We start from the raw sequence: 13,410 nt of genomic DNA, 5'->3' as shown, positions 1-13,410 counted from the left end.
AACTTGAAAGAAGAAAAAAGAAAAGTAACTTGTTTCTTCCTCACTTTCTTAAGATGCTGGCTCAATTAATACCAATTTTCAGCTTAAAGTGGAAAAAATAATTTAAATAACTAGTGACTCTATACAGAACTGTTACTTTAAAAAAAGCCTTTGATATGGTGAAGGCAGAAACTAGTGGCTAAAATGATATTCTGAATTAGCTACAGAGTTCAATTACTTTCTTTCAAGTTCACAAATAATAAAGATGGCTAAATAAGCCCATTTAATACCTTTGTGGGGGGAGGTGATTTGGTTTCTTTTGTCTTTTTTTAAATTTTTTAATGTTTATTTATTTTTGAGAAAGACAGAGTGAGAGCGGGGGGGGGGGGGGGGGGCGGGGGGGGGGGGGGGGGACAGGCAGAGAAAGTGGGAAACACAGAATCGGAAGCAGGTTCCAGGCTCTGAGATGTCAGCACAGAGCCCAACAAGGGGCTTGAACCCACGAACTGTGAGATCATGATCTGAGCCAAAGTCAGATGCTTAACTGACTGAGCCACCCAGGAATCCCATTATCTTTGATATCAGTAATAAAACAATAAAACATTGATATATTAAGATTTTTAACAAATAACACCGTGGTATATATTATCCTTGGTTGCATAAAGAAAAAATGCAAATATTAAGCCAAATTCTTTATCACTTTGAGAATAGAAAGCTATAATTAACACGTGTTCAACAAGAGAAAACAGAATTAGATGATCTTTGAAACATGAAATATTTTATAGCATGAAAAATTATAATCAAATGTTTTAATTTTCTTTTAATTTGTTGCAAAAATGTTTCCAAATTATTTGAAAACCATAGACCTCAAAAAACCCTAAAGACAATAAACATGAAAATCACCCAAGGTACATTAAAACAAATGCTTAAAACTACAAATGAATAGAAACATCTTAAAAGCAACTGGGGGAAAGAAATGCATAATGTACAAAGGAACAAATACAATGATGACAATTTTCTCATCAGAAATAATGCTAGCTAGAAGACAGTGAAACAATATCTTAAAAGTACTGAAAGTAAAATATTGTCCACTGAGAACTGTTTACCTGCTAAAATACCTTTCAAAAGCAAAGGTGACTTAAAGACAACAGAAATCAATGAAACAAAAAACAAGGAAACCAAGGTCAATGAAAATACAAGTTGATTCCTTGAGAATATTATTAAAATTGATAAATCTTTTAACCCAAATGATTAGGAAAAAGAGATAAAACACAAATGACCAATAACAGGAATAAGAGAAGTGGCATCACTACAGATTCTACAGATATTAGAAAGATAACAAGTAAAAATTATGAACAACTTTATGCTAATAAATTCACCAATTCTTTGAAAGACACAAATGTGCTCCTTCCACAAGAAAAAACCTGAATAACCCAGTATCTATTAAAGAAATTGAATCTATAGTTAAAAACCTTCCAGCAAAACTTCTAGGCCCAGATGGTTTCACTAGGGAAATCTACCAAACAATTAAGGAATGATACAAATTCTACACAAGTCTTCAGGAAACTGGGCGGGGAGGTGGGGATAAAATGGTAGGAGGTAATTCCCAATGCATTCTATGAGGCCAACATAACCCTGATACCAAAACCAGACAAGGACATCATAAGAAATGAAACTTAAAGATCAATACCCTTCACAGATATTTGCAAAAATTCTTAATAAAGTTTTAGCAAATCAAATCCAGGAATATATGAAAAAGATAATACATCATGACCAAGTGCGGTTTGTCCCAGGAATGCAGGTTAGTTTAACATTCAATCAAAATTAAATGTAATTCCCTATACTAAAGGACAACAACAAAACTATGATCTCAATATACGCAGATAAAGTATTGATAATATTCAACATCCCTTTCTGATATTCAAAAGTCTTGACAACTAAAAATAGAGGGGGAACTTCCTCAATTCCACAAAAGAAAATCTGTGAAAAACCTTTGGTCAACACATATTTAAGGGCGAAAGTGCGCATGCTTTCTCCTTTAACATCATGAACAAGACAAGGAAGTCAGTCCACTGTCACCACTCCTACTTTACTAAAAATTCCAGCTAGTGAAATAAGGTAAGAAAAAGAAGAGTAAAGCCATCCAAATTGGAGAGGAAGTAAAAACTGTCTTTATTTGAGGATAACAAATCAGCTAGGTAGGAGATCTGAATCTATTTTTTTTTTTAAGTTACTAAAACAAATACATGAGGTTAGCAAGGTTGCAGAATACAAGATAAAAATGCAAAAACCTACTGTATTTCTATATTCCAACAATAATCAAAAATTGAAATGTTAAAAAATCCATTTACAATAACATTTAAAAATAAAAACTACTTAAAAATAAATCTGACAAGGGGCGCCTGGGTGGCTCAGTTAAGCGTCCAACTTCGGTTCAGGTCATGATATCACAGCTAGTAAGTTTGAGCCCTGTGTTGGGTTCTGTGTGGACAGCTTCAGATTCTGTGTCTCTGTCTCTCTCTGCTCCTCCCCCACTGGCACTCTGTCTCTTTGTCTAAAAACTAAATAAACAGTAAAAAAATTTTAATTTCTAAAAATAAATAAATAAATCTGAGAAAAGACCTGTATCCTGAAATTTTCAAAATATTGCTGAAAGAAATAAAATCTAAATAAATGGAGAGATATATATGCTCATGGACTGAAAGCCTCTATACTGTTAGAGATGTCAATTTTCTCCCAAATGAATTTACATATTCAAAGCAATTCCAATTGAAACCCCCGATGATTACTTTGTAGAAACTGACAAACTGATTTTAAAATTCCTATGTTAATTCAGGGAACCTAGAATAGCAACAACTTTGAAAAAGAATAACAAAGTTAGAGACTTACACTGACTTCAAGACTTATTATAAAGTTACAGTAACATGGATATTGTAATATTAGCATAAAAGTAAACAAACAAAGCAATGGAGCATAACAAAATCCAGAATTACTCCCAAACACATACGGTTTTTTGAGAAAGGTGCAAAGGAGATTCAAAGATAATCTTTACAAGAAATGGTGCTGGAACAGCTGAAAACCCATATGCAAAAAAATTAACTTTGATTCATAACTTGAATCATATACAAAAACAACTCAAAATGAATCATGGCCATAAATATAAAATCGTAAAATTTTTAGGAAAGAGCATAGGAGGAAAGCTTCAGATTTTGGGTTAAGAGTACTCAGACTTGCCATAAAACATAATCCATAAAAGGGAAAATTAATAAACTGGACCTTATCAAAACTAAAACCTTTGCTCTGTAACAGACCATGTGAAAAGGATGTAAACACATGCTACAGAATATGAGAAAATATATGCATATCTAACAATAAACTAATATCTAAAATATATAAAGAACTTTCAAAACTCAATAGTATCTTGACAATGGGGGGGAAGGGCATGTGGGTGGTTCAGTAGGTTAAGCATCCCACTCTTGGGTTTCAGCTCAAGTCATCATTTTGGGGTTTCCTGAGTTCAAGCCCCCTGTACAGCTCTGTGCTGCCAGCTTGAAGCCTATGTGGGATTCTCCCTCCCTCTCTGCTCTTCCCCCACTCGCGCTGTCTCTATCTCTCTCAAAATAAATAAACTTAAAAAAAAAAAAGTCTTGGGGCGCCTGGGTGGCTCAGTCGGTTAAGCGGCCAACTTCGGCTCAGGTCATGATCTCGCGGTCTGTGGGTTCGAGCCCCGCGTCGGGCTCTGTGCTGACAGCCTGGAGCCTGTTTCAGATTCTGTGTCTCCCTCTCTCTGACCCTCCCGCGTTCATGCTCTGTCTCTGTCTCAAAAATAAATAAACGTTAAAAAAAATTTTTTTTAAAAGTCGTAAGTGTATAAAAAAACTCAACAGTAAAAAAAAAAAAAAAAACTCCATTAGAAATGAAAAACATAGATTTATTTCACTGAAGAGAACATACAGATGGCAAAATAAGCATGTGAGAAGATGTTTGAAAGCATTAGCTATTAGGGAAATGCAAATCAAAACCAGTATCACTATCATTACACATCCAAAGGTACATGGCAAAGAAAGAAATTCATTGCAACTGTAAGAACTACTTCATTAAAATAATAATCCTTGTTATTTAAATTTTAAACATTAGAATACACTGTTGATTGAACTGTGATATGGAAACATTCTTCTATCTGCACTGTCCAACACGGTAGCTACTAGCCACAGGTGGCTATTAAGCCTTGAATGTGGCTAGTGGGAATAAGGAACTGAAAATGTAACTTCAGTTAAATAGCCAAATATGGCTATTGGCTACCACATTAGACAGAATAGGTCTAGAACTTTCAAAAAATTTCAAAAAAGAATACAAACACAAACGATGTAAAAATAATCATTAGTGTAGTGGGTATACATTTCTCACCCATGACACTACTGGCCTTTTAGGCAGAATAATTCATTACACAGGACTATCCTAAAAAAAAATATTCCTTCAAATGATAAATGTATTTTTTTCCAAATGTAATTTTATGGTCACTGTTGATACAGAGTATTGCTTCATTCAAATAAATTACTGAAGCTATTAAGAGCAATAATGCATTTTCACCAGCAGAGGGCAGATATACATAATAAACACCTCTTAACACCAATTTCAAATGTTCCAAAAGTCCAATAGCACTGAATCAAAAGACATTAGTATATTAACTTACACAAAAGGAATTGTACTTCTTGGAGGTAAGGGAGAAAATCTGCTAAAAATAAACATATTTTTCAAAAAGAAACTGAGAGGTCACCCCAGAAACAAGTTTTTGTCAATTTTATCAGTTGATCCAAGAGTTAACTATAATCCTTCAAATAAAACAAAATAACTGTGACAAAATGTCAGTCAAGCCTAATTTTCAAGGCCATTTACATATATACTACAATATTCCTTAGGCCACAAAATAAATTCTAAAGAATTTTCTTCATAGAATATAAAAGTTATCAAAATTCCATGAAAAAAACAAAGCATTTGTTTCAAAAGTAAACTAAATGCCAAGACCAAAACAAACAATGAAATGTGGCAACGGTGCTGATGTAATTTTTAAGTAGTGGGATTCAGAGTCACCAGCTAAGAATTCTTGAGACTTCTTCGGTGCAAAAAGATAGTTTTATTAAACAATGGGAACAGGACCCGTGGGCAGAAAGAGCTGCACTGGGGTTGTGAAAAGTGACTGATTATGTAAGATTTTCTATCCTATGGAAGGGAAGGTGATGTTAGGGCTCCAGAAAATTGAGTCTATGTTTCTGGAGACTACTTTTTTCTTTTAAATCATTAAGACAGTTGCAAACTGATGGAGACTCTGTCCTGCATGATTGTGATCTCTAACCATCTGATTTTCCTTTTCCTTTGTTCTTGGGCGTCCACGAGTCCCTAAGGAACGTCACGCATATTCCCACCTGGGGGAGTGGGAGGTTAGCTTATGCTCTGCCCTCAGCTTGCCTTTTGCTCCCTCATCAATGTTTAAAAAAAAAAAAAAAAAAGGTAACTGTTTGCCTGAGAAAAACTTGAGAAACAGTGCCAACATACTGAAGATTCACTTTTCTCGACTCTTACTGTACAAAGGGTGGAAAACAAGCTCTGAAGAGTTTCACAACACACACTTTCATAAAGTGCTTCGAAAATAGTTTTAATGTCTACCAAAATTAAATGCCCTTTTCTAAGAACAAAGAAAATATCCAGAAACAACAAAAGAGAGAGAGAGAGAGAGACCTTTTCTAGCCCCTTTATATGCCTATTACAATTAATTTTTCCTTTCTCCCTGTTACATACGTCCTTCTGAAAGCCCCCTTGTCCTGAAGCTTCTCTGTTCTGGTTTTCCTTGCAGTCTTGCAGGGCACTATTGAGTTCCCTCAGTGATTCCACTTCTGACTGCTGCCTCCCCATGTCTTGGTCACTGACCCTCTGATCTGTATCTAATCCATTCATGGCTTTGGTAAACATTTCCAGGCAAATGACTCCCAAAACAATAATCACTCCCTTGTCTATCCACTCTCCTACATTTCTGCCTGGTACCTATACCTGCTTCTAGGAACATAAAAAGCATGTGCACTAAGTAAGTATATGGACAAGCCTGCTTCCACCTTCTTCCTACCTAGAATAACTTAGCCACGCTTATCCTTTTCAAGAACTACCTTTTTTGTTAAAAGCCTTCCCCAATTCCTGCTCTTGGTGATTTTTACTTTCTCTGAACCTCTATAACACTCAATGTTTGCACTACCCCCTCCACTCAGATATCCAGACTATATACACATATATAGTATAAATACACATTACATATGTATTTATATTTATAGTATTTGTGCTTACGTATAAATACACATTACATATGTATTTATATTTATAGTATTTGTGCTTATGGCCTGCCTTTCTCCTCAAAGTAAAGACTCCTAAATGGCAGGGCAGGGCTGGGCTTCTGTTGTATACCTCTAATGTCTACTCTAGTGGACCAGCGCATAAAGGGTTAAAAAAGATAAAGATAACTACCTTCTTTTCCTGAACTTTCCATGAAGTACTCTTGTGCTCAGAATCTGCTCAATTACATTATTTACCAAACAAAGTATAATTCACAAATGTTTCCTGCAAAGTAATAAAATGAATAAATGACTATAACTGCTTTAAAAAAACAAGACCTGACATAATTATCACACCCTTATCATTTATCAACCCTTATTTTGGCCAGACGTTACTTCATAAATTCAGTTAACTCTCATAATCCTGTGACAACAGGTATGGCCATTTTACACATAATGACACTGAAGCTTAGAAAGTTTAAATACCACACTCCCACCATAAGGAACGACGGAGACAGGGGAGAAAGAGAGGAGAGGGAGGGAGATAAAGAAAAAAATGAAATCACAGAGGCAGCAGTGAGAGAGCTGAGATTTTAACCAAAAGCACTAAGCCTTCAAAGCCCATGCTTTTTAGCTACCAAAGTAATGTCCTTTCAAGGATAACAGCAGAGCAAGGAATCTGCCAACCCACAGTCAACTAGAGGAAGAATACTGTGGAGGAAACGTTATTATATAGTATATAACTGTTTTTATCTTAAAACTTTCAAAGAAAGAATATGTACATTAGTTCAAAATATTACAAGGACACTGAAAAACTTCAAAATCCACAAAAACTACAAAAACAAAAAAGCATTCCCCTGCCATTTTTCAAATGTTAATTTACTGTGGCAAAGAAATTAAATGGTGGTAATAATTTAAGGATTCACTAGTCATCAGGATGGTATAAAATAAAAGGGAAAAATGAAATGAAGCTTAATTTTAAGAACAATCCATGCTTCGCCTGACTGTCCTACTAAAGTTTAAGCCTTGTCAAACCTATTTCTTACTTTATTCAGGTGATATGGCATCATTAAAAAATTCAGCTTAAAAATTCAAAAGTTTGAGCAAGCATATTACAGCTTTCCTTTATTTTGTTTGCTCTTTCACAAATATTTTGGTGCTTTGTATTTGCAAAATTTCCCTCTCAAGCACAAAGATATCCAATATTGACAAAAATCCCTCTTTTTAAAGCTTATTCTCAGCACTATTTACAGATTTATCTCACGAGATAATATTTGCTTTTAGATAACACTGCAGACACCAACCAACATTCTAAGTTTTGAAATATGTTTATATTTATTGCCAAATCACTGTTTAAAAAAAACCGGTTAAATAATTAATATGTAACCGTTCCTGTGATTTCCAAATTTTTTTCTTAACATCCTATTATTACACAGATAGGGTTTGGTTAAGCATAAAAATGCATAACTTACAACCCTTCTCACTGTATAGATTGTGAATGTAAAGAAAATGAAAAAATTAAAAAGCTGAGAGTTACCTTTTATATAACTGAAGAGTAACACATTCATTTATGGATTCAGAAGGCAATAGCCCAGGAAACAGGTTTACTCCCAAGTTCTCTCATTGTTGCAAAGTTTTGAGCAAGTCCTCTAATCTCTCATGATAGGTTTCATTGCTCTACTAGGAGATCAGACTAGGCACATGACAGGTCTCTTCTATCTCTAAACTGTCTATAATTTTATGGTTACCAAAAAGAAAAAAGAAAAAAGAAAAAAACGTAGATATGGGCCTGAAAATCTTCCCAAAGTACTCCACCATCACTTAATGAATCTTAAGATTCATTCATTGCTTATAGAATCTAGGAATGAATGGTGTGGCCTACCACTATACTCACAGGTATGAATGTTGCCTTGAATTTTGTGTTGTGCCTAATAACTGATCAAGAGAAAAATCTGGAAAAGGCAGTCAACCCCTGCTCCCAAAATGAAGGGGACAAATCATAAAATAAAAATGACCAATAAGCCCATTAAAATGATTAATTTTAAGAAATTAAAGTATCATAAAATTTTCACCAATCATGTTAAGAAAACTTTTCAAAAACATGAACACCCAGTGACAGGTTGTGTGCACAGGGTCAGCCAGTCTTTGTACACTACTGGTGGGAAGGTAAACTGGCCCCAAGATTCCTGGCAATACAACTCAAACACACTTTAATCAGCATACTCTAACATACACTTTTTACACAGAAGATCTTATTGTGAATAATTTTGTGTACACAAAGCTTTGACAACAGGACTCTTCGTAACCATGTTAGAAAGCAAATGTCCATCAATAAGGGAACATATTAGTTTAAAATACTTTTAAATTATTTTAAAATTCATACTATTAGCAAGTTTTCTATGCAGAGAATAGATTTAAATCCCCCTACAAAGTCCCACTATCCTTATTCTCAGCAAATGACTTCACCACCTAACTGTCCCTTAGATTTCAGATCCCTCTTACTCTCCTTCCACATAAACTGATCTGTATTTTTCCTGATTTTTTTCTCCTGTCCCAAACTAACCATTTCATCTGTGTTTTGAATCAAAATTTCCTCTAAATCGTGCATTAATATTTTAACTATATAAACTACTCTTCCTTCTTAGAGAACTTGTCTGCTCTTAGCCACGGAAAAGGAACTCCTACTTGCTGTTCCTGCAGCTCTCCTGCCTCTGATGAGGGAGCAAAAGGCAACCTGAGGGCAAAGCACAAGCTAACACTTTACAACCACAACCCACCAAGGTGGGTATCTATGATATTCCTCAGGCACTCCTGGATAGCCAAGAACAAAGGAAAGGGAAAAACAAATGGTTAACTGATAGTGATCAAGATCATGCAGGCCAGAGACTCCATCAGTTTACAACTGTCTTAATGATTTAAAAGAAAAAAGCAATCTCCAGAAACCTACAGACTCAATTTCCTGGAGCCCTAACATCACCCTCCCCGCCACAGGATAGATTCTTATATAATCAGTCACTCCTCACAACCCCAGTGCAGCTCTTTCTGCTCATGGTGTTGTTGCCATTGTTTAATAAAACCACCTTTCTGCACCAAAGACATCTCAATTTTTTCTTAACCATTAGATCCAAACCCCAACACTTCAAACCACATCATTTTGGCACCCAAAGTGAGGCTTTGAGTCTTTTCATCTGGACTCTGAGCCTCAGTGCGAACTTAGTGAGTACTTCCTTTCCTCTCCCTTTACTTTCGTTTCAGGGGCTCTTCAAGGAGTATGGCCTTTTTTTTTTTCTCTTTTACTGCTTATTTATTTATATATTTATGACAGACAGAAAGATAGAACACAAGCAGGGGAGGGGCAGAGAGAGAGAATCCCAAGCAGGCTCCATGCTGTCAGTGCAAAGCTCAGGGCGGGATTCAAAATCAAGACCTGTGAGATCGTGAGCTGAGCCAAAATCAAGAGTCGGCCACTTAACCAACTGAGCCATCCAGGCATGCCAAGGAGTATCATCTTATTGGAACATTTCATGTCAATTATTCAGGCTGCAATCTTCTTAACCCACGGCTACTATACAGGGACGAGGAAGTCTGTTTTTTGGCTGGAAGTTAGTACCCTGGCCAGAATGGAAATAAGACCCAGAACATTGATGTCCTCTCTTTATTCCTGTCCTTATTCCCGTCTTGAGAACAGGACAGCCACCTAAGTCACCAGAGCAACTGGCAATCTTCAGACTCCCGTGTGAGGTTACATCCTCATTGGTCTAATGTGATCCCTTCCACATCCCTGGTCTAGCCACTTCTGGCTGCAAGACCTCCACTTGAAAATGGCCAAAACCAGTACCCAACTGAATTAAAGCCAAATCAGGCACCATTTCCTAGAGAAGTTGGCTGTAAAAGACTACTTATCTTTACTGTTTTCCATGAATGTCCCCTACTAACTACTTAAATTATAAAATTAGGTAACTCCCCCTTGTAAAACTTTTCTAACGTTTTCCATAGGTTAAAAACGATGGGTTCTTCATAGCCTTCCTGGCACAGCCTGAATGGTACGCCACAGCATGGTATTTTGGTCCATTCACCAGTACCCACTTGTATTCTACAATGCAATGGAGAAGTGGAGGGACACTAGTAATTCCCCCTACAGGGCCTTTACAGTGGAACAGTGACCAATAATGATTTGTTATTCAAGGGACACCTCCGGCGGCTCGTGACACCAGGAACCTCTGACATATCCTGCATGGGACGCCACCAGGGAGTCAGTGGGGATTTTTGGTAACAGACCTTCTCTAGGCTTCTTCCGTTCCCAAGGACTCCCCCTTGGAATGCCTTTTAACCCACTGGAAACAATTCACATTGCAAAATTTAAGAAAGGACTGATCTCCTGTAACACTGCATGGCCTCAGTAGGATCTATCAATTATACCTCTCCTGCAGGAAACAGGGCAAACAGACAGAGGTACCCTAGGTCCAGGGCTTTAGGGTTCTAAATCAGGGCCCAGACCTAAGGAACTCTTGCAGAACCAAGCTGATAAACTCCATCCTGACATACTGGATTACAATTGTCTAAACAGGCCTCCTCCTAATAAAACCCAGGTTGCTGCAGGAAACACAGGCCATCCCTAAGGAAGGGGACACTATCTCTCACTGCTCCACCGAATAGACCCAGATTAAATTAGCGGTATATGGGGGGGCTTCTCCTCATTCATTTCTGAGGCTAATAGCTAAAATTGGAGCCAACTGTGGTTAGTCTACCTTGGGACAGGGACTTTAAGGAATATTCCCAAGCAGCTACCGAAACTCCTTTTGTTTAGGGAAGTTCCCTGTCTTCTCAGGCCTGACATGGTCTGCCCTAAATTCCATTTGTTGCTGGAAAAAACTTGCATCTGCTTATCTGCCTGGGAAGACTGGGAAACCCCTTTCTCTGCCCTCTGGACTTTCATTGTCTTCCAGCCTTCGTGGGAGCACCTCACCTCCTTCAGCCTTCCCCTCCTCCTCCTCCTGTTTCTGAACCACCTTGGGTGCGGCTTGCATAAATGGCTCCTTGACCATCCTTGTGCTTCCAGCACCATTGGGTCTTCCTCCCACCCTCAATGTCAAGGAGCAAAGAGCACACTTTTGGACTTAACATCGCCCACTTCAGAATTCCCCACCAGTACTCCAGATAAAAATCAAGAAAGGGGAAAAAATGGATTAACTTTTAAGTAGACCCAGGTGGAATATAATTTGGTATTTAAACTAGTTGAAACTTTTATTCTACCTAGGTTTACTGAAGGTCAAATAAGCTTGTGATATCTCTGCTGCAATTTGTTAGCAAAAGGATGACTTAAAATGATGGTTAATTTTGTCTGTCTCAAAGTTTTTGTGGATAATTACGAAGATAGCTATCAAAGTCTTTGGTAACCTGAAACTTTAACGTTTTGCTTAGATGATAAATTGGATTCAATTCACTGGACATCTAGGTCTTTTCTAAATAAGATAAAATACTAAATGAACATAGGTTTGTGTTTTGGGCTTCTTACTGCAGAGAAACTAAAGATATTTAAATCAGTCGGAAAAAACATGCTTTGTGCTTAACTGATTCAGAAATTTGCCATCTAAAGAATTATAGTATAACAGTTCAGAATTGGTTGGTTACTGCTTAGTTTTCACTGGAGACTAAGGTTTCTAAGACTCAAAATTCTGCAAAATGTAAGACTGATGGAAATAAGGGAAGCAACTCTGTATGTGTAAGAAAGATCTAAGAAATGGGAATACATTTTTGTTGAAGGTAAAAGAAAATAATTTTGTCCTCAAATGAGACTGGTTGTTTGGAGGGAAAAGGCTTGGGATGAAAACTAATGTAAAGGAAATTTGTAGAAGGTTTGTGAAGGGAAATCTTTGGAAAGGAATTTAACGTGTGGTAAGGATGGACTAAGGTTGAAATGAATGGATTTTACAAGTATTGGCATTAGACCGAAAGTCTGCTTGCTTTCTCTTGGTTGAAAAGACATTTTTCTTGGATTGTTGGTCTGCTCTTGATAAGAAAATGTAAACATTTTTTTCTCTTCGTCTTTATCTGCCAAAAATAAAAAACAAAAAAACCCAGTTTCTATGTTTTGTTTTTATGAGGTCTTTGATTTATTAAGGTTTAAACTTCTCAATGTTAAAGGGGCTAAGTTTTGCTAACAACTATATAACCCTACATATTTGCTTTTGGAATCTCTTATTGTCACTTGATTAAATAATTTGAACTTTTAAAGTTTGGTAATGATCTATAATCCTACTCAGGCATGTGCTTTAAACTTTCTCAGGTTCTTCAACAAATTTCCTCAAGATTTAAATTGTAAATAAAATCTCTTTGACCAATTAGGACTTTTTATTTGGTATGTTAAGTTACTTGGAAAGAACTATCAAACAAATCATGATAAGCCCTAGGTTGTATTGCTTTGGTTAATGCTATAACTATACAAATAGATACATAAATAGATACATACATACATACATACATTCATAAATGAAATTCCTGAGTTTTAATGTGTTCTGGTGTAAGACCATCGCTTAACATTTTGATTACTGAAATTTTCTGTGTCACAGAAATAAATGAATTTCCTTATCAATTATCATTTGTCATTTCAAAATAAGTTTCATCTTCAAGGAAACTCATAAAAAGGTCTTTTTTTGAACAAATACAGGTTTTTTATATTTTTAAAATCATAAAACTGAAATGGGTAAGAATTTCCAGAACTAATTAAAAGCTGTGTTCAAACTGAACAAGAATTACTAACATGAAATTAAATGAACTGAAGATGATTATAACTTCTGTGACTCTTGTCTGAAACACTGCTGGTTCTCTAACGTTTACTCTTCTGGATTAAGGACATTTTCTCTTAAAATATCTATGATTTACAGAAATGTGATAAAGTATTCATTTGTAAACAAACTGAAGCATTTAACTTTTCTGTCTACCTAAGCCCCCTGAAATTCAGAAAACTCTCAGTGAGTATTCTTTCTTCTATGGCAATCATAGTCATTTGCAAAAGTTCAAGAAGAATCTGTTCTCCTTGCAACAGGACACCATTGGAAACATTGGTTATTTTACCTAGGCTTTGACTGGAATGTCATTTTTGAGAGACATGCAT

At 36.2% G+C, this 13,410-nt stretch overlaps 1 protein-coding gene across 3 annotated transcripts in view; it reads right to left on the bottom strand.

Annotated features, from left to right (window-relative positions):
• The window catches only part of SMAP1 (small ArfGAP 1), a 205,467-nt gene that overhangs the window by 175,484 nt on the left and 16,573 nt on the right, over nt 1-13,410 (bottom strand). Inside the window, exon 1 of one of the 3 annotated variants that reach the window (XM_042939149.1) lies at nt 6,490-7,003. The exons of the other annotated variants lie outside the window; for them this stretch is intronic. Within the exon in view, the coding sequence (XP_042795083.1) occupies nt 6,490-6,511 (22 nt within the window). The 5' untranslated portion in view covers nt 6,512-7,003. Of the gene's footprint in view, nt 1-6,489; nt 7,004-13,410 lie in introns of those variants that run through there. 3 annotated transcript variants of the gene reach the window in all.

Source organism: Panthera leo, chromosome B2, assembly GCF_018350215.1.
Source record: "Panthera leo isolate Ple1 chromosome B2, P.leo_Ple1_pat1.1, whole genome shotgun sequence".
In the NCBI taxonomy this organism is placed as follows: Eukaryota; Metazoa; Chordata; class Mammalia; order Carnivora; family Felidae; genus Panthera; species Panthera leo.
Note: the sequence above shows the minus strand (reverse complement) of the source record. Positions and strands in the feature narration are given on the sequence as shown.